Source organism: Triturus cristatus, chromosome 4_1, assembly GCF_964204655.1.
Source record: "Triturus cristatus chromosome 4_1, aTriCri1.1, whole genome shotgun sequence".
Classification (NCBI taxonomy): domain Eukaryota; kingdom Metazoa; phylum Chordata; class Amphibia; order Caudata; family Salamandridae; genus Triturus; species Triturus cristatus.
The window spans coordinates 342,006,958-342,029,667 of record NC_140585.1 but is presented as its reverse complement, the minus strand read 5'-3'; the positions used below and the strand labels follow the sequence as shown (position 1 = coordinate 342,029,667).

The following is a 22,710-nucleotide window of genomic DNA, read 5'->3' as shown; positions in this document are numbered from 1 at the left end:
AGGGACTGAGGTCTCTCCTCCACTCTGTCAGTTCTCTTAGGGAGAATTCCTCTGTCCTTTTCAGATCCCTGTGGATCTGGCCCTTCAACCACAGAGTCCAGGTGGTCTTGATTTTCATCATCTGACCCAGGACTATAGCTGACCCACCCCCTGATTCAGACCCCATAGCTCCTAGAGCTAATTTAAGATCATCTGCTGTCAGCAGATCTATCAGGTGTAGTGTGGAGGGACTCTGTCCTATCCTCAGGTGCCTTGCAGTACACATGGCTTTCAAGTCAAAGAAAGTCATGTCCTTATACTGAGGCTGGGTTGACCCACTGGCTCAAACCCTTAAGGACATTCTAGTGTTGTGCAGTGTTGTACTACCTACACTATTTTGTGGCCTACTGATTCTAGCTTGAGCTGTAGCAAGGGTGTGCTATCCTTTCACACACAGCTCTAAGTTCAGTAGAACTTGTTGATACTAAGCTTGACTTTATATGTACCTTGAGTACTTTTAGTGGTTTTCAGTTAGTAATTCAAATAGAGATTGTCTGGTAAAACAATGGCAAGCTGTAATCCCACACGCTGCCCACCAATGTGAGAAGTTGGCCTGGTATATGCTGGTCACTAGTTAAAGTGGCCACCTTGCACCAATACAATTCGACTCTTATGGTAGCTAGCTTTCTGTAAAAGTTTGTCTTAAACCCATCATAGTGGTAGCTGTGGAGAGCAGCCCTCAGGCTAAGTCTTAGAGGAATGTAAAGCCGCTTGTTTTACCTTATAATCTCTTGAATTACCAAATGAAAAGACACCACACAGGTATATATATAAAATATATATGTATTTATTTCTAGACACACTCTACTTATCTCTTTATGAGATTAGAAGTCAGGAACATATGCACAAATCAATTTTCACAACAAATTAAGCACTTATCTGGATGGGGCCCTAGGGGTATACCAGACCATATACTAAAAAAGAGGTATAAGAAGAACGACTTGAGAAGGCCTATGGTCTTCAGAAACGCTGGGGCCTCACTAATCCACCCAAGGCAGGTAAGTAAAGGACCCACAGGAGACACATGCAGTGTGAGAACACAGCTGCGGATCCCAATAGACTTCAATGGAGCAAGTCGCGGTTGGAATTTTAAAGTTTTAGGATACTTCGGGAGAGTCTACAAGCAAGTCACTTACAGGGTAAGTAGTTCTAGAGCCAACACACACAGGAGCACCGGAGTACTTGAGTTACCTCACCGAGGGAAGCCGGGTGCATAGGTGTCTTTTGGTGTCGGGTCGCGGCGTCATTTTCAATGGGAGCCAAAGAAGACTTGCTGCTTGTGAAGACAGGAGAAGTGTCCGGTGGAATCCAAGGCTGGATTCTGAAGAAAGAAGACCTGAAAGCAGTGGAGACAGTGTTCAAAGTCACTTGCCAGTGACCCGGGGCCAGGAAGTTGGATGCCCACAGAAGTCGGGTGTTTTCAAGTGATCACGGGTGTCTTGACTCTTCAGCCAAGAGGTCCAGGAGGCGTCGACGACGACCAGGAGCTGGATTCGGAGTGTCCCACGAAGTCTGCAGCTTACTGAGGTGTCGGCAACCGGATTGGAGCCAACAAGCCTTGGCAACAGCAAGTCTCGTGGAATGTGAAGAAAGTCAGCGGTGCAGACCAGCAAGGTCTGAGGGACTCACCCAGCGAGGGTAAGTCAGGGCAGGCCTAGAGCAACCAAGGGAGCCCTTTGGTTCTGTGGAAAAGTCTTCAGGGGATCCACAAGCCAACCGGCAAGGGATCGCGAAGACGCCTCGGGAGGATTCACTTCACAGGAGCCCACGGTCACTCGGGAGGAGGTAGGCCTCTGATTTTCGGTGGAAATCCTGCTGGAGGCTTGGACCACACGTGGTCCAAAGCACAAGTTCGTAGAACGTCGTGAAGGGGTTGCAGTTGACAATAGTGCACGGTACCAGGGTATTGCTGTTCCTTGTCACTCGTGGGGTCCACTCGCCTCAGGTTTGCTGTGGACTCACAATGGCCGTCGAGAAGTCAGGAAATCTCCACTTCCGGGGCTGAAGGGACTTCGGACTCCGGTGGGAGCGGGAAAGTTTGCGACCGTTGATGCAATGTTTTAGTGCCTGCCAAGCAGGGGAGTCACTCCTTGACTCCAAGGGAGATTCTTCAGTCTTCCAAAGGTAGTGGAACATCGAAGGTCCAGGATTCTTCTTGCAGAGCGTCGTCCAGGGATATATAGTTTGCAATGGCAAGGGTTCCCTAACTTATACTAAAGGAAAGGGAGGGACTAGCTCTATGACCACTCCTATGGGAGGCTCAGGGGAGTGGGTGGTTACACCCACTTCCCTTTGTCCAGTTTTGCGCCCGAGCAGGGGCTGGTAGCCCCTGAACCGGTTTGAGCTGGCATATGCACAGAGGAGCCTACAGCTCCCCCAGTGCAGGACTTCCAAGCACTCTAGGAGTGCACCCACCCAGCCCCAATACACTAAATCCTGTCTGGAAGGTGGTTACACCTCCCTGTGACAGGATGCCTATGGTTGGGCTTCCTCCACTGCGAGTTTCGGTCAGCAGCAGGAGGGCAGCCCAGTGTCTGTGCTGGTGGCATCCATTTTGTGATGCCAGGGCTCTTTCAGGAATCTACCGTGTTTCCACAGTGGGTACATGTCTACCCCTCTAGAAGGGTGAGATCATACTGGTGTGGGGGTATGATTCCAAAGCGTTTGACACCAAACACGACATGTTTTGATGCAGCCATCCCAAAGTTAGCATTTACCGCTAGGTTATAATGCACTTAAGAGTATATGGTTTAACCGCATCCACAAACAGCTACAGAGAATAGACTCTGAGGGCTGCAGAGGGGCCCTGCTCAGGCAGAGGCACCCCCTCACATGTAAACCAAGCACCCTGCCCTCAGGATTGATAGGGCCTGCCTTAGGGGTGACTCATAGGTTTATATGTGTGTGTAAGGTGAGACATAGGAACCTATACCTCAGTGAGGAGTGCTAACACTACCTCACCCAGGCTGCAGTAGCAGGCCTGTGGTGTCAGATTTAGTCTGCTTCCCAGGGGTGGCATAATACATGCTTCAGCCCCTGGTAGGCCTGTGAAGTACCTATGCCCTTGGTACCTAAGGTACCATATACTAGGGGCTCATAAAGTACCACAGTATCCAATCACTAGTGCATCTAATATGCACTCCAAGTTGTATAGAGAGAACAGAGAGGCTGGGGCCCGGATTAGCAGGGACCCAGCCAGACTATAGCCAGAAACCAGTGTAAACATCAGAAAGAATGTGGGGGCAACATGAGTGCAGATCCTACTCTCCTACACACGTAAATACAACGTTTAGCTCCCAAAAGGCACAAGAGACTAACACATGCATATGAGTATGCAGTGCATACCTGAGACTTTAGTGAAAGGGGTAACAGATAGTGAACCGAGTTGCATTTGACATATGTGAGGATGTGTCACTATCTGCATCTGTGCCTGATCTATGCTGGTGCCATAGTGTGTTGGGGACTGCAGCCATTGAATATCGACCCTAGCAGGGAGAAAGCACCGACAGGGGTTGGTAGTGCGTTTTCATCAAATTGTCTAGTGCTGAGATCTGCTGTGAGAATAAAAGTGCTTTACTTTTACATAAAATAGCACTGGCCTGGACATTACATTATTGTGTCTGTTGGTTGACTGTTGAGCTAAGAGCTTTAGTCCCCCACACTACATTGTTACATTGCAGGATGCGCCATGTTTCAATTGACTATGGAAAGGTAGAAAAGGGATGTTCCAGCTTCAATTCTGCGGGCTCGGATTCCTTCAATCTACAAGCGAGATATACTTCTCTTTAGTTTATACTCGTCCCACACAGGATTGCTGCCACGAGCTGAGGCATCTCCCCGCACATAGAGCATAAATATGATATATTCAATGCATTGCTTTGTGTAGTCTGATGAAAACGGATGATGAAGTCGAAGAACAACTAATATACATTCAGAAGAAGAATAAAACAGAAACCAGGATTGGTAGAACATATGACTAGCATCTTCTCGGAGTCTTAGCCCCTTCTCACACAATCCTTGTTGTAAGCAGAACTAATTTCTGCTTCGTGAGGCAAAGAATCACTGTTACAGTTCACACAATCAGTACATGTCCTCATAAGGCGTGATTGTCTTTCACAAGGGCAGTGCTGCAAAAACCCACATTCAATTTAACATGTACAAACCAGAGCAGATAGCGGGGCTGCCCCCTTATTACTAGGGGTGGGCGGAATTTGCGGAATTAACCTTCGCAAATTATCGCGAGAATGTTTAAAATTATCTCAAACAAGCAGAAATATCGCGAAGATGCGGAAGTTTTTTTCCGGCATGTTCGCGAGATTTTCTGCATGGTTGCGGGTCGCCAACTTACCCATGTGGTTGCTTGCGGGCGCGGCCATCTTGTTTTGAGTTGTTCTCGCGGTGCATGATCGCGAGAAGAAAGACGTGATCGCGCGACGCATGACGTCACTGCGGGCGCGAACTGTCGCGAGACAGCGCAAATGGCTAAAAACAATACAACATCTCATGGAGAACGCGACCGGATCAAGAAAACTTGTCGGCGAACGCAGGGATTCAGGTAAGGCGATCGCGCGCGCGCGAGAATGTATCATTTTACAGCGCGAGCAAGAAACAAATTATCGCCAAGCTGCGGAAACCGGAATTTTTGACATTTTCGCGCTCTCCGCGGAACGCAAAAATGTCAAATTATCGCAATTTCCGCGAACGGAACGAAATTTTTGCCCAGGCCTACTTATTACACAGCAGAAAACGGGACGACGCTTCGCTGCTGAACATGGAGTTTTCTGATAATAGTTTGTAAAGAAGGGCCCACAGGCATGCAAGTAATATAGCTGCAGATATTTATGGACGAAACAAACCCATAATTCCGATTTTAAAATAAGTAAATTAAGAACTAGGATGCAAACTTGATTAAAGACATAGAACCAACACCCCAGAGAAGCAGAGGTTTCTGATTTATTTAAAGATAGCTTTGCATAACAGATCATCAGTTGTTGAATAAAGCATTTTTGTGATGCCAGGCGCTATCTCACCGCACCAGACTGCACCTCAGTTTTCTTTTGAATAGGCTTGGGTGAAAATACGGTGGTAGGAACTTCGCGTTATGCCTGTTATGCGAAATTCCTGAAAGTAAGCGACTTGTAATTATGTGCCCTTTACCACGAACGTGCCATTCGCAGTACAAAGAAACCTGATCATATCACTCCTTTTCTGATAAAAAAAAAAGATCTAAAATTTGTTTCTAATTCACATTGGCTTGGGGATGAATTCAGGGAGCTGTTTCTAGTTAATCGGTCTCCTACCCCTGTGATGTCCATCTATTTGCAGACGGTTATTCTTTGACAACCTTAGTTTACAGCAACTGAGACAGAATTCCTGTTATTTACCAAGAAAAACAAACACAAAACAGTACAAACCTGACTCAATGACATGAACCTTGACCCCCAACTTTCACTGAATCCCAAGTCACTTGGATTCGCCCTGTCCAACAACCTCACCCTCAAGGAACACGTTGTCAAAAAACAAAGGAAGCCTGGTACCCCCTTGCTCTTCTGAATAAAGTGAAACAGTTTCTTCCCGAAAGCGACTTCCGAACTGCTGATCAAGCTCTCGTCTCTGGATGGTGGGAACATCCAGCTTCCTAACCTCTGATCGAGATTTATCCTACATCAAATCTCTACAACAATAGAAATAAATAAAATAGGTCCGAGTTTTAGCTGCGGTTCTATGTTGACTTATAATCCCAGGATCCTACAGATCGTAGACTGGGGCTAACATACCACAATGAGGCGTAGCATTAGAGTTTATAGAAGGAAATCAAAGGGAGGCAGTGAACAGACAGCATTACAGCCGCCCAAGTCTCCTTCAGTTACCCTCTCGCTAGTGCTTTATTTACAGTCTCCAGGCTGTTGTGAGATGATTTTTCAAAGACGGGACAGTGCACAGCGCACACAATCACACTTAGGAACTGTCGAGCTCATTCTACATTACAAAACTGCACTCAACAAAAAACAAAGTTCAGTTTTATATTTAATATGAAACAATTTAATGATAAGGTAACCCACAGATTATTATGTGCCACAAGAACATACTGTACAAAGGTTTTGTATGAAGCTGGGATTTGTGCTTGCATGAAGTTATTTACTTTTTTCCGAGGCCAAATTCACCATAGAAGTAGGACCATCGCCTCTAGAAGGTGCCGTGTAAAGTGGTCGAGGAGCCCTGGCTCAGTTTGACGATGTCCAATTGAAGAAAAGGCAGACTTGGCCCTTCTGCCGGCAAACGCTGTACACTCATGAAGGCGTGGCTTGAGGCGAATACGACACAATATGCATAATCCATATGTACAGCGCAGCACTTATCTTTAATGATCATATTAGACAGTATTTTGAAACAAGTCTGTGTGTCTGTGCCGAAGCCAGGCTTCCACGTGTACCTCGGTGTAGGCTACAAACCAACCAGCTTCAAGGACCTCTCTGAAGACTCAACAGCTTCTTCACAGACTCTTTATACCGGGAGACGGTGTCCTCTGTCGCCACCTCATTTCTCAATGTGACCACTGAGTTCCGGTACTCCTTCACAACCTCAGAGTCGAGCAGCTCCTCCCTGCCGACGGCTGGACTCTTCTCCGCTGCCTTTATTCGTAAGAGTGTCTCCAAGGCATTCCTCTCAGATGCACTGTTCTCCCAGACAAACTCCTCCATGTCTGCTTCTGTCTTCTCTTTCTCCCATATCTCCGATTTCTAAAAAAAAAAAAGAGCAAGTTATTTTGTTGTCGCTCCAACTTCGAGAGTAAAGCAACACCCAAAGCAAAACACCTGATGGTAGTGAACATAACCACTTACGCAAAGGCTACTAGTGTTTAATTCAACACTGCCTGTGTGCCATCGACGAATAGGATGTAAAGCAAATGCCTACCAACATCTATCCAGGTTTGCAGTGACTAATGTCAATTTTACCAATGAAGAAAATTCATTTAATCAAGGGCTTGTGAAAACGGTTGAAAACACCATATGGGTACAGCATGTGTAAACCCAGATTTACACATCTAATGCATCTCTTTCAATATCCATAAGCCACGGAAACTAAAGATAAACGTGTCCTCTGAGCACTACCTCGGCCTAGCAACAATGTTGCCATCACTTCATGTATAATAATTGTATTCAATCTCAACGATACATGTAACGAATAAAAAACCCTTAACGAACCTCCAACCACTAAACAGGAAACAAAAATCAAGGTCTGGAAAACACAAATATCCCAATAAAAGAATCAGAATAAAAAGCAAAATCATATTGGCTACGATTGGGACCCCAGATGCACATTCCTTATTTGTTGAAAGAAGCCGGCGGGCGGCAGGTTGTTCTAGCAAAAGCTCAATTGATCCAACACTTGCTGTGCAAATCTTTTAACCTGCAAGTGTAGGTTTTCACTACGCACCGTCCATGTGGGATATGGTGTTGGAGCTTGAGGGGCTGCTCTAAATGTCAGCCTAACTGCGATATTTTATGGCTACTGAGAAAGCTCACCAAATTATTCTAAAATGTGTACTAAACGTTGTCGGTGGCTAATGTTTAAATCAATAATACTTAAATGAAATTTGTAGTACTTTAGTGTTTTTGACGGTGCCTTTAATAAATTAATCCATACATTTTGTGACTATGAACAAAGCCATAAATTCCCCAAAGATGTCCACAAGCCATGGTCAAACCAAAACCACTTTACAGGTAAAGCTTGTGCTAACTCCAATAATACATTTGGACTTAGGGACGATCATTAGACATTTGTTCATGGACGATAGGTTTATTAAAGGCCGACAGAAAGAAAGCAGATTTTTTTATAATCCTCCAGACGTTTTCGTAGTAGTGCCTTATGTGTGACAGTCAAGATTTACGTGTCCTGATTGAGAACAAGGATTGTATGTATTTCCTTGGAGTACCTATAACTAAGTTTACCAAGTAAGTTTGGAGCATTTGAAACCAATTTAGCAGCATATAAGGCAATGCAGTACTCCAACCTGGCCCAACCATGGCCGAATATACTGTTACTAATAGTTATTTGTAGAGCAATGATCTGCACTGCCGAAAGAACATACGGTAATAAGAATACATTCACCGGTGCTATCATGGATAGAGTGAATGAAGAGTCATTAAATATAAAGGTGATCTTTATTTAGCACGACTGACAAACTGTTTAAACGGGTACAAGCTGGGATGAATTCCAATATCAAATGGATTTGACTTAACCACCTAAAAATCAATCGAGCAAAGTCAGAATGAAATTCTTTCTGTTTTTCATAAAATTCATCCCTGGGACAACTTTCTATGGCCCAAAAATCTGGGAAATGCCATCCCCCGACCCCAAATTACCAAAGCCAGAGATCTTGTCATCACGCTGGATTACAAATAGTACCTAACCTCACAGAACTTCCAGGTCACCAAATCCTGCTTCCACCAAATAAGGATCCTAAAGATAATTTAGGACTTTGGTTACTTCCAGCATAAGATCATGGCTGCTAATGCTTTTGAATATGCCAGTCTTTATTACAGTAATGCTGTGCGTGTACTTGGGAATTTCCAAAACCTACATCAATATATACCAGAAAAATAAAAATGTTCTTATTAGAAGCATCTTCCAGTTTCAAAAGTTCGATTTTACTAACTCCCATTGAAAGTCCTTACATTGGTTTCCTGTCAACAAAAGAATTCTATTCAAATCGGCATGCATTATACTGTGGTATATGCTGGAAGGGCCCGGAGATTCCCATCTCACAAGTTCAAATAATACCAGCTCCTGTGCCTGGAGATCCAGCTTGAAACCGCTTGTTGATGTCCCCCTTTTTCAAACTTACCCACTGAGGTGGCCGCTCTTTCAGCGTACCTGATGCCAGACTGGAATTCCATTCCCCTAGACATTCGAGCCATTGCACACATCTTACATTTTAGAAAAAGCCCTAAAAAGTGGCTTTTCTCACAGTAAGTCACCCATATTCTGCCTCTGCAAGCAACTCACGTGCCAAGAGACTCCCCTGGAGAGCTATTGAGCGCTATAAATCTCCCATAAATAAATAAACCAATGTCCACAGTTCCCACTTTGAGAACAGTCTGGACTGAGAGCTTTTGAACAGTGATGGAGGCGGCAATCCATTTGCTGGGAGAAAAGCAATAACTCTGTCTGTGGACAAGTAGGTCGAGTCAATTAATCTTCACTGACCCATTAATGTTTTGTAGACGTTGTAAAAGTGAGTTGAGATTAAATGAGCTGTGCTAAGAAACCCAGGCTTAAGTATGGAAACATATGCTATGTTTAATGAAAAACGTGTATAGAGGCAGCACATCTTAACAAGCATTGGCATAGCCAATAGGTCTCGCCTTTGGGACCTTATAAGTTTAGCCATACAACAGGTGATGTTGTTGCTCCAAGGATATTGTGCTGGATAACTAAACACTTATAAGGTCCCAAAGGCGAGACCTATTGGCTATGCCAATACTTGTTCTTTTAGGTGGGCATAATGTTTCGCTAGTAGCTCAGTGGACTGATGCACATGCACAACGAATCTGCGAATCTTGCCTTGTCCAATCAGCCTTTCATCATTCCAAAGACGATTATCTTTGAAGAAGGCAATAAAAAACATTATTTCTCAATAGCCTAAGAGACCACCTTGGGGCGACACTTATGACCAACAAATTCTCACGTTTTAGCTTACATTTTGCCAAGAATTGTAACCAGGGTATCATCCCTCATTTATATTTGTAATATTGATGGTATTTTTATAACGCGCAGTTTGCCATTGGCATGGCATCACTGATCTTTTCTGTACATGATTTGAAACAAGTAATCCAAAAGTGCAAACATCTGAGGCCATTAGCTCAGATTTCTATAGAAATATGAAAAGAAGTCCATCTTTGAATACTTTATATAAGCCTGAACGTTGCATTTTATTATTATTTTATTTTATCTTATTTAATTTAGGCAGAACGTGTAAACACCAAGGGTTTGGTGGCGCTGAAAATTCAAACTGTGGATTTACCTACACTGACAAATGAAGAGATACATTTGCAGCGTCTTGCTGAAAGAGAGGCAAAAGAGGTGGGGGGGCGCGCAGAGTATTTCACATGGAAGGAGCAAGCAGCCAGAAGGGTCTCCCCCAGGCCCAGTATGTGAACACATGCAGTTCCTAGAAGTGCAGAAAATGGGTAAGGGAATAGCCAAAGCTAATTTGGGGGGAAATTAGGGCGAAATGCCACACACTGCAGGACGCACTGTACAGAAGGCCTCAACTGTAATGCGGCGGTGATTAGGAAGCCAATTTGAACAAGCATTGGCCACGAAAGTGATCGCGATCGCTGTAAAATGCGAAAGTGATCGCGATGACGCGCTAAAACACGCAAGGGATGCGCGCACAAGCGCGCGTGCTTGTTGCGCGTTCTAGCAAGCTGGCTAAAAAGCTGGGGGGAAAAATGCTACCGCCGACCACAGCTTGCGCGCGCCCGCGCACTGCAAACTGTAGCCGGCGGTAGCATTTTTTGAAGCCCTCACTTACTAAAGTCTCTCCGAGCATCGCATGCGCGCTGACTCAGCGAGACCTAAAAAGGATGGTAAAAACAGGAAAAATGAGGAACAGCAAATCTATCGAACGATTAATGCAGTGAAAACCCATGCAGCCTAATACATCTCATTTGACCCAACAGAAATAAGAATAGCAAGTCTCAGCAGCCCTGTGACCTCAACCAAATGTTTAATCAAGGGTGACAAAGGCAACGGTACAAGCACAATAAGATCTGCAGAGCTGGCCTCCCTCATCCAAAACCCAAGCAGACCACCTTGAACATTGAGCAGCAGTCTCAATGTCCCTTAGAGGGAAGAAATCAGACTAGTACATACCAAGGAGAGCTTTCATTTTACCGTTTGACAGCTACTCTCCAAGTGATTTTACTGTAAAAGAGAAATTAGATATTGGATTATAATTGATCACCTGTTATAAGATCGATTGAACTTTTAAAGAAAATGTTATCAGGATAACCTGCACCACTGCAAAGCGTAAGATGCTATGCTCTGTATTTACTTAAGAAGAGGTGTAAACCATTGACAGCATCTGTGCGGGTTATTATAGTTATTTTAACCAAAGAAATATTGGCAAACCTATGCTCAGGGCTAAGATAGCGCAACACCCTGTGGCTTATGGAAATCCTCAATGGTGTTGTTCACCTGAGCAGATAACGGTTCCACAAACTTTTAATTATATAAATTAAAAAGTGGTCATTCAGAAAGAAAGATGCCAATTAAAAGTGACGGTCCATGAAAGAGCCTCCCCTTCTCATATAACAACTAACTACCAATGTGTTGTGGATAGATTTAGTCACAAAAGTAAGAAACCATTTTCACTTTACAATCCATTTTTATTTAACCATGATTTCACACTGAAATTGTGACAAGACAGTTCCATCAGTAGCAGCACTAAACCGTCTCCTCAATGACCCCTATTACAGGTTCAGATCAAGTGGGGAGCAGCAGAATTACCATAGCCGATGTCTTGTCATTTCAATGGACAAGGATAAGAAAATCGTCCTCATACTCCTCGACCTGAACATGGCACAGGACCCCTCTGACCTCACAACTTTGTGAGATAGGTTAGAAAAATCAGAGCTGAATAGTGGAAACTAGTAAAATATTAAAGTAACAACCAAGAATCAGACCGTCGTAATGGGAGGAAGTAAGCAAAGTCTTTTTGATTGGCCTCCAGGTCTTAGGACCCCCGCCCCTTCCACTATCCCCTCAAACCAGCAATATGGTCATACTCTGACCCACAACTGTTGTTTATTCCACAAGTATTTGGGCTGGGTGGCTAACTATCTCAAGGAATAATCACAATCTTATCAGGGTGAACCCTCAATGTCACTAAATTAACCTAGACTCAGTCTCCTAGTAGCTATGGCACAAAGCAAACAGGCTTAACTTAGGGCAATGTGTAAAGTATTTATGCAGTACCAAAACAGTAATAAAGTAAAAATGCAAACAACGTGCATAGCTTATCTTACAGACAACTATGCACCTCAACAGGGTCCTCTCCTGCACCGCCTTCCTTCCTTCTCCCTGGAGAACCACACAAAAAGCTGATCTCCACTACAATGGATCTTGCTACGATCAATGCAAAAGCATTTTTAGGTCCTGGCGAAGAGGCCTCTGCTCCTCTTTTGAGGGCTGAACACAGGTGGGGTGATGGTTTGCCTAACATAGAAGGGAGTCACAACTTTAGGCAAAAAAGGCCAACCAAGTCCTTAGCACCAGTGTGGTAGTATAGGGCGATGAACAACAATTCCTAAAGTAATGGCTGAAGCAAATGTGGAATGAGGAAGACAGTCTTTAAAGTCAGAAGTCGCAACGAGGAGTTGTGTATAGGCTTGAGGGCGTACACATGAAAAACATCAAAATCAAGTTATGGTCCCACTGTGGTATCAAAAACCGTTAGGGAGGGAACGTGTGTGTCAAGCCTTTAATAAACTACATCATAACAGATAATTTAAACAACGATGGTTGGTCTGGCAATGGTAAAAAAGCTGAAAGTGATGAAAGGCTGACAAATAACATTTAATAGAACATACTGCAAAGCCTCGCAGGGTCAAGCCTCGCAGGGTCAAAGAAAAAATGAATAGTAGAGCATCTGACAATTTGGCATGTAAAGTATTTATTTTCCAGACTCCTCACCCAGGCATATATATGTCCCAACACCCGGCTTAAATGGTGCTTGGCGATAACACTTCGGGTGACAGCTCAATGAAGTTAATGGCCACCTCAATCTCTATGCATATAGGAGTAGATTGCGCACCCGTGATCCTCTAAAAGTGGGAGCCTGATCGAAGGACAGATGTCTATAGTCAGACTTTTCAGGTACCTCTCTCCTGGCCCAATCCTGAGCCACTAGGATGATTTGGGCCTGATCGTTCCTGATCTTTTCAGAACTAAAAGCGGGAGAGGTGGGGGCATGAAGGCATACATGAGCCCGGTCTTCAATTCCAAATGGAATGCATCTCCTAGTGCCTCTCTTCGTGGAAACAACGCACAAAACCTTTGACACTGTTCATGCTTGAATGTGGCTTAAAGATTCTAGGCTAGGGTTCTGTCCACTGTTGGAAGATGCCCTGTGTCACCTTGTGATGTAGATGCAGTTTGTGATCTGCCAGATGCTGCAGACTGAGCACATTTGCTCTGGAATTCAAGGACCCTACTAGGTGGTTTGCAATCAGGGAAATGACTGGACACTCTAGCCAACTCCAGAGGAGCAGAGACTCTTGACAGACGGCGCAGAACCCCATTCCACCCTGCTTGTTGCAGTACCAAATGCTAGAGAGGCCCCAAGATCTTCTGGTACGGTCGGTAAGAGCTTGCTTCCCTTACCCCAGAGGACATGTGTGTAGCAACCCAACAAACAGACTGAATTGACCATTCTCAGCGCCAAGATGGCGGAGAACATTTGTTTTCCAACAGCCTCCAATCCTCTTGGACTCCCTATCCGGCGGATCATGGGGAAAGGATTGGGCTTCACTAACTGGCTGAACTCTGAATCATCAGGCTTTATGGAGTAGTATGTTTATTAAGAAAATCAAGTCACCAGGCGCCGGGACATGACTTCTGGTTATCTTCCTACTCACTGCTGGGCAGGAACATATGTTTGTTCAAGTGCACATCAAAGTATCAAGGAGGGCCTCGCTAAAGGAGAGCAAGGGCTCAGATGTGGAAGGCCCAGGCTGCAGACTTTCCGTAAGGACATTAGCCATGGTCTCAACAGAGGACAGCTGCAAATCCAACTGGTGAGCTTCCAACCCCATATCAGGGGAGGTACCAAGCCCACTGAAATCTTGTACATCCATATAGAAATGATCGTTATGAGGGAAAAAAACTACCCCACTATCATCTCTCTTTGGTGGAGCACCTTCTGCAAAATCTGAACCAAAAAATAATGGAGCTTCTGTTGGTGCAACCACCTTGGTAAAGGTATTAGTTCAGACTCAGCATATTTGACAATAGGTTGTGCTTTAGGTATTTCGTAGAGAGACATCGGGCTGAAGTTGTTTTGGGATCAGACATCAAGATCACAATAGAATCCTAATAGGCAGCATCAGCATTGAAAAGTGGCAGCCCGGAGCAGGCCCGGATGCTAGAGTAGGTGTTGGCGCTGGACTCGGAAAAGATTCTTGGCGGTCATTTGGCGCTGGAGAAGGTCCCATTGGTGGTAACCCGACTGAAGGCCCATGAGGATCCTTGGGTCCCAGAGGCACGCCAGAAGAACCAGAAAAGTGATGAAAATCTGAAGCCTTTGACAGCCTCGATTTGCTGCAGCATTACCAATGGCCTGGGCATGCAGGTCGCACCGAGATCAGCTGGAGCATCTGCTCTGCACTTGTTGACCAAATAATATTGTGACTCTCGCAAATCTTCTCCTTGGACATGGAGTGGGAGGATGGGGTCAAGTCCCTGTTTGCTTTATTATGTTTACTCTCAGACTTTGATTTAGACTTACCGGACAACTTTTACTGTGAGATGGACCGCTTGAGAGAACGACCCCAAGATCTGGAGTGGGACTTACTTGAGGGTCTCAACTATTTCTTCTTATATTTGATGATGTTCAGATTCACCTTCTGGTCTCGGATTCCTTCAGGAGCATGAACTTTCATTTGTCACAAAAATTTGAGTCATGCCCCAAGGCCAAACACCTTGTGTTTGTCCGTGACTAACATCTGTTTCTGCAATCACAGCAAGGCTCGAAGCCTGGTGTTTTAGGAAGGGACATGGTTTCTTAGCACTCTAGTTTTGAATTTCCAAGAAGTCACTATAAGGCTCAACAAATGGGGGGAGAGGAGCTCCAGATCCCCGTCCGAAGGTGGGGGAAGTAAAAGAACAGACATCAGCGTGCAGGGGATGCAAGCAGTAATTGAAGGGTGAGATCCTGAAAGCACAGCAGAGTCTTGCTGCTGTCTAATTGTAGCGCACTGGCGATTTAAAAAAAATATGAATCTCTGTTCGTTGTTTTAAAATAAACCTCATACCTCACTCAGCATTTTAAATTGCACTTTGTGGTAATTCGCGCTCTCACCTCGGTCCACCGCAGGGCTTCTACCCTGATTGTTGTGGAGGGTGTGGGCGTGTGCACGCCTTCCTTGATTGTTCTCAGCTGCTCAGGCTTGGGTGAGGCGGCGCTCCGACGGTCATGTGACCTAGTGCTCCTCTCTACTTCAAACCAATGCCATTTCTCCCGCGCAGCAGAAGCAAGCAGTAATTAATGGGTGAGATCCTGAAAGCACAGCGGAGTCTTGCTGCTGTCTAATTGTAGCGCTCTGGCGATTTTTAAAAAATACGAATCTCTGTTCTTTATTTTAAAATAAACCTCATACCTCACTCAGCATTTTAAATTGCACTTTGTGGTAATTCGCGCTCTCACCTCGGTCCACCGCAGGGCTTCTACCCTGATTGTTGTGGAGGGTGTGGGCGTGTGCACGCTTTCCTTGATTGTTCTCAGCTGCTCAGGCTTGGGCGAGGCGGCACTCCGACCTAGAGCTCCTCTCTACTTCAAACCAATGCCATTTTTCCCCCGCCCAGCGGGCGCGCCAAAGGCAAACCCGTCTGCGCCCAAACGGGGGCCAGGGCCCACGACCCCTGGTCAAAAGTGCACAAATCGGCTCAATCTCTATTCTGAACAACTCCTAGCTCTCCGCCCCCCAGTCAACCCAAAATGCACCCGGTTCACTACTGATGGCCTAACTGAGGAGGTCTGTCCCTTCTGCAACTTTGCTCCGGTCACTTCACAGTCCCTCCTCCGCACCTATCCATTTACTAAATCCAACCCTCGCTCGTCAGTCTGACCCATCAAAGATTTTACTTTCCTCGGTCTAAATTGCTGATCACTCCCCAAGCATAAAATGGAGATCCTTGACCTTCTTCTAGAAGAACAACCTGAAGCTTTGTTCCTCACAGAGACCTGGCTCCATGAGAGTGCCGGCCCAGATGTGGCAGCAGCACTACCTCCCAATTATGCCATCGTCGGGAAGGACAGAGTGACAAAAAGTGGGGGGGGGGATAGCCATCATTTTTAAAAATCTTTTTCAATGCAAATTTGATCCGTTAGACTTTCCCAATTGCGAAGCCGCCCTATTTAAAATATCCCTCAACCCCAATTTCACACTTTCCGGTGTTTTAGTTTACCGCCCTCCAGGACCCACCACCAATTGGGCCACATCTTATAACCCCTTTCCTTCTAAATTCTAAGAATTTCGCAGTCCTAGGCGACCTAAACCTACATCTTGACGATCCCCTTAATTCTACCTGCAGCAACTTCTTTTCTGACCTCGCAGCTATGAATATTAACCTACTAAATACAGGCCCCACTCATAGTGCCGGCCACCTGCTTGACCCCATCTTTTTTTAGCCTTCCTCACATCCACTGTGCCCCTGCAGCGCCCATATGCTGGTCAGATCACTTTACATCCAAATTCTGCCTAACGCCCCTTTCCGCCCGTATCCCTTTTTTCCCCTCCCTTAAGGTCCCCAAAAGAGACTGGAAACAACTGAATATAAATGTCCTGAACAAGCTTCTATGCGCCAACCCACCCACATCCGATTCAACGGTAGACGTGCGTTCAGGATACATATACGATTGGCTTTTAGATGCTCTTGACTCTTGCCCCCCCCCTCAAAAATAAAAAAACGAAAGAACCATCGACCTCCAGCCCCTTGGTTTAACGAAGCACTAAAGGCTGAGAAATCTAAATGTAAAACCTTGGAACGGAGATGGAAGAGAGACTACACACCTAGTTCCAAAGTTTTATACAAAAAAGCATTAAAATTATACCACAACAACTAACTCCGCTAGGGCTAGCTTTGTCTCCAAAACCTTCTCGGACGCTACAAACTGTTGAAGAACACTTTTTGGCTTAGTTAAAGAGCTTGCCGGCTCTGAGACTCTAGCAAAACCTCTGCCTTTAACAAAACGTCAATGTGACGATCTTGCCCAATTTTTCACGCAAAAAATAGAGAAAATTTATTTTGAAATTGCTAACTCACATATAAGCAAAACCGCACGGTCTCAATCCATCATCATACCCCAGACCTTACCCTTATCACACCTCACTGCTCCTCCCCAAACGGTTCCGCAGCTAGTCTCTTGGCCCCCTCTTGACCTAGACTCTTTGAAAACCATTCTTGGAAAAGTCAAATCCGGATCCCCGAAGGATCCCCTGCCAATTTCCACACTAAAACAGCTGGACCTCTCTCATCTGTCCGTCATCCTGAATGCTCTAAATTCTACCCTGCTAGAATCCACAGTCCCTGGGCATTGGAAACACGCCATGGTAACCCCTCTCCTGAAAAAAAACCCTGCCGACCCTAGTGTCCTCTCTAATTATAGGCCTATCTCACTCCTGCCTGCCTTCTCTAAAATTCTTGAGAGACACATTCACTCCCATCTCTCTCAGTTTGTCGAAACTCACAAAATCCTCCATCCCTCTCAATCCGGCTTTAGAACCGGATTCTCCACGGAAACCACACTGTTGGGGGTCACAGAGAAGTTGCGCCATCATCTCTACACCGGTGACACAGTCGCACTGATACTGCTAGACCTTAGTGCGGCTTTCAACACTATCTCCCATTCAGTTCTAATCAACACACTTAGGTCCTTGGGCATCTGTTGCTCAGCCTTGGACTGGATTACTTCTTTTTTAGCCGACCGCACTTTCCAGATCTTCTCTGTCACAGCTACTTCCAACATTTACCCGTCACCCTATGGTGTAACCCAGGGATCCATCCTCAGTCCTCTTCTTTTCAATTTATATGTCAGGCCTCTTGCAGACATAGCAGAACAAGCAGGCCTAACTCTTTATACATATGCAGACGACTCCCAGATCATCTTTTCCCTCTCCAGCACTGACCCTGGCTCGACATCCCTTCTTCAGACAGGCCTAGGAAAAATTGCTACATGGATGAACCGCAATCACCTGAAATTAAATGGTGATAAGACGGAAGTCCTCGTCCTAGGCAAAAATAAAGATCTGTGGGGCCCACTACATTGGCCTGCTGAGATGGGCGCCCTCCCCAAACCCTCCAGCCATGTCCGAAATCTGGGGATAACTATCGATGACTTTCTAACCATGCACCATCAGGCAGTAAAGGTCACAGCCATCTGCTTTACCATCTTGAAATGGCTCAGGAAGATCATCTGGATGCTGCCAGGTGACACCCCGAAAACAGTGGGCCATGCCCTCATCACCTCTCAGCTGGACTATGGAAACATCCTTTATCTTGGCTCAAACAAAGCAGTGACCCGTAGACTGCGGTTGGTACAGAACACTGCAGCAAGATTACTTTGCAAGGTTCCCAAGGCCACCTCGATATCTGGCTACCTCCGTGACCTACATTGGCTCAGGGTGGAGACCCGTATTAAGTTTAAAACCCTGAGCTATATGTTCAAGATTAAAATGGGAACGGCACCACAGTATCTTAACTCCCTCGTCCGTCCCTATGCCCCCACTCGCCATCTACAATCTACCACTCTCGGATATTTCACAGTACCAAGGTTCAAACTATCCAGGATGGGGGGGTGCGGGGGGGGGGAGAGGGGGGGGGAGATCTTTCGCTTACCTAGGTCCATCACTGTGGAACACCCTTCCTCTCGCCATACGCAAAGAGACTGTTTATACATGCTTCCGCAGGCCCCTTCAAGACCTGGTTATTTAACCAGTAACTCCTTCTACTACTGCCTTTAGCTACACCTAGTCCGCTTGGTGCCGGGAAACCCTTTTTGGGAAGCTGTTGAACCCTATAAATTAAATAAATAAATAAATAAATATGCAGCTCCACTCTGTCACTCCTGGGGCAGTAAGGAGCCATCACAGAATCTCACAGAGCCACCTAGTGGGGTGTTTGAACATAGCTGGGAAAGTCCCTGGATGCAGTCTGGTGCCTGGGGAGTATTCTAAGGTCGGAAATCTGAGATTCGAAGCATCCATCAGAAAACAGACATTTGACTCCTTTGAACATTTCTCATGAACACTCGCCAGAATATTTCATCAACATTGCAAATGCTTACTTGCTCATACAACATGTCAGGCTCCTTGACATATACAATACAGGCCTGAAAACCACCTCTGAGACATTATCCTTAATTCCCATATCCCCTGCACCAAGAACTTAAGAAAAGAGCACAGAATACATGGATCCAAAAGAAATGGTGATGGACCTATGCCCCTGAAGACATCACACAACTTCAAGCTCTCTGCTTGGCACAAAGAGCCGTCATCACCAAAATCAGGATCATCTTTTACAAATTTACCATCAACAAAGCAGCCAAATGAAGCAATGCACTCTTCAAAACAGGCCAGCTCTGCATACACCCACTCCAAGACCATCCAATAACTCAATTAATCCTCAAATATTGAGAAGATCCACAAGATAAGATCCCACATTTAAAATACGAAACTCAACATTAGCTGTCTGCCATACATCATCAATCCACCCCCAAGTGGACATCCATCAAACCTCCCTCACATGCTGAGCTCATCCAAATGTTTAACACTCTCAAGGCCACCTCCCATTAACAGGACATTCTACAGTCACTCACTGCAAAATCTTTTCATGGAGATATCCTAATACCACTCCTCAATGACATCAAATCTTCCCTTAGCCTAGGCTTAAGGCCTGTTGCAGCAGAGAGGCAGCTACTCTTCAAGTAGTGAACAACACGTTCTTCATCAATTACAAAAACTAGCCCTCCCTCCTGATCCTCTGCTTTTCCTAACTTTTTTGGGGACGATCGCTCATTTAGGCCTTGCTCAGTCTCTCTGCAGCATTTAACAGAGTCGACTTAAAAGCACAAGTGTCCACCAGACAGTCATATGGGTTTCTCTGATACAGTTTGCTGTGGTTCCCCTCTTACCTCTCCAACCTCCACCTGCTCATCCAGTTGGAAACTTCTGGATCCCAGACACTTCCTGTCCCTTGCCTGGTACACTAGGGACCCATACTGTCATAAATCTGCTTCAATCTCTACATGGAAAAACTTAGATTCAAGCTCACTAACAACTTCATCTACGTCCATCAATATGCTGACATCAAACAACCATAACTCTACCTCAAATACTCACCAGTGCATGATGCCTGACAACTCTAAATTGAATTATTTCAGAATTTGATGTCAAGAACATTCCTAAACATCAAGTCTACAAAGACAGAAAAACTCCTTTTTTATTAACAACGCCAAACAACCGCTGATTCAAGCTTTGGCATCCGTCATGAACCAAGAAGGCTTCTTTCTCCAACTGACAACAATGCAAAATCGCTTGCATTCAACCTTGACACAGATTTCTACTTCAAAGAACACATTGTCAAGAAAACCAAGGCATAATGGTACCACCCCTCTCTGCTGAAAGAAGTAAAACCCTTCCCACCCCAAACCCACTTCAGGACAACCTCTCCCTCCAAGATGGAGGAAACACCCTGCTCAATTGCCTCCCTGGACATACCTGACCCTGCGGATCAGTGTACTACACCCATCGAAATGGGAGAAAATGCAGCCATACCACTCTAGCTTTGAAGAAATGACACTGCTTCCCCTCAAGCCCACATCACCTTCATGACCAGATGCTCACTACCAGGCTCCTACCAGGCCCTCAAAAGAGACACCCCAACGTAACTGGGAGAGACACTAACCACCACAAGCTAAAAGTGATTTAACAGGCGGGAGAACATAGTCAGCCTGGAGACTAAGAAGTACAAGAAAAAAAATAAGAATTGGAAGGCGGGCCTTCTCCATACATGCGCCAAGGAACTGGAACAGCATTGATTCAGAACTGTTTGAACCCTCTAGCGTATCAGAAAGCACTTGAAAGGGCATTGGCACTCCCCGCCGCAGAATAAAATGGTTATCGGCCTTATTGTAAACCATCACGGATCATCCCCACGACCACTTGCTTGATGTTCAGCACTCGGGTGAGCCCCAGTTAGGTTTGTGGCATGTGCAAAATGAGATTACACAGATAGCTTTGTGAATCAGGGTCTCCTCTAAACGTAACCCCTGTGTCCGCTGTCATCGACTTGATGATGTTGTGTCAAGAAAAAATATATATGGTGGCACAAAGCTATGTGGCTCACAGAAAGTTATTGCTGGTGTCCCCAGTGCGCTCTCGGTATAATACTTTTTCCTATATTGCGCGTTGCTCCATGTAAAACTTCCGGAGTGTGAAACTAGGTAACTGGTGTTAGGATTATGCAGGATTTCCAATGTAAAGTAATAAAAATGATCAGTGGTAAAATCCAAATAATGGAAATTAAATGTGGCGTCATTATTAGCTAAACTGTGTGAGCGTGCTGTTCATCGACAACAGAGACCAGCGAGTGTGCCCGGGCTTTTCGTCGTATTAACTCCCCGCCCCCCACCTAACAAAACCTCCCAGGGGCTAATGAGTCAGCAACATCGATTAACATCGCACAGAAGTCCCTGGGACTGGCATTTTAAAAGGCTGGGCACAAAACAGCACAGACACTGGAGAAGTACATTATGCTGAATTTAAAAAAGTCAAAACCTGCCCAGTCCTGGTGACTGTCTCCAGTCACAAAAGATGCTCGGCTGTCTATTCTCCACAAAAGGACTCTTTCAGGAGAGGCCTCGAAATTTACATGCGCTGTAAACATGGAAAATAACAGGGGTGGGGGCAGCATTGTTTCCGCTCGAGCTCACCTCCCCTCCTCGTCGCCACCTTGTGCCTTCCAAGGCTGGACGTCTGGGCAGCGGAGGGACAGAACAAGGGTCTCTCACAGGGGTCTGGTTACTTGAGAGTAAGGGAATATGAGCTGAGCACCTGGTGACCGCCTGGACCATGGCTGGCACTGCTCCTGCTGTCTCCATCCACAGTCTCTCAATGCTGGGCCTGAGCACCTTCCTTGCCTTAAGACACATAACCAGAGAGAACTAATTACTGCGATTACATGTCACGCGCACTGAGAAAAGCCAGTTCTGTGCACATTAACCTGCTGGGCTGGCGAGATGACCAGCGATATGAGGATTAATAAGGCACTGAAGCGTTGAGGTAAAGCAGGACCCATCCAAAACAGGAATCTGGTCACAGTGCCGACTACCGATATGTATTCCGCCCATTGCTTACCATTGGCTTTGAGTTTTGTAACTCACGTGTTTACTTTCTATTTGCTGGCTTTGTGTGTTTTAGGCTTTCCAGCTTGAGTGCATCCCTTCCATGGTCCATAACTTATTTACTGTAGCCTTCCAACAGCATTTGATTTCTGTAAAGAAGTCTTTGAAACTTGTTCTCATCTTGTCACATTTGCTGTGCATTCAAAGACAGAGGTCAAATGTCAGGGAGGGAGTTTGCCGTTTAATTTTCTTTCTTTGACTTCAAAATGAGAGGAATTATGTGACAATCATGCTGTCTGCTGAGAGTGTGCTGGAGGAAGGCTCTATGTTATTTTTGTCTAGCACAGAACATAATTGAAATATCTGCAAATAAGCTGTTCACATATTTCACATATAACAGGATTCAAAAACCACAAATAAAAAAAGTTTTTGGTAATCCTGAAGTGCGGAGGAAAAAAATATTTGAATACGATCAAAACAAATCAATACACTAGGTCAAGGGTACTCACAAACATTTGCCCAGGGCCCACAAACTACAGTTT

At 45.3% G+C, this 22,710-nt stretch overlaps 1 protein-coding gene across 1 annotated transcript in view; it reads right to left on the bottom strand.

The window, feature by feature from the left end:
* Positions 1-6,058: 6,058 nt before the first annotated feature.
* The window catches only part of MRPS35 (mitochondrial ribosomal protein S35), a 233,003-nt gene continuing 216,351 nt past the window's right edge, over positions 6,059-22,710 (bottom strand). Inside the window, exon 8 of the mRNA XM_085652326.1 lies at positions 6,059-6,779. Coding sequence (XP_085508452.1) covers positions 6,501-6,779 — 279 coding nt within the window. The 3' untranslated portion in view covers positions 6,059-6,500. The remainder of the gene's footprint in view (positions 6,780-22,710) is intronic.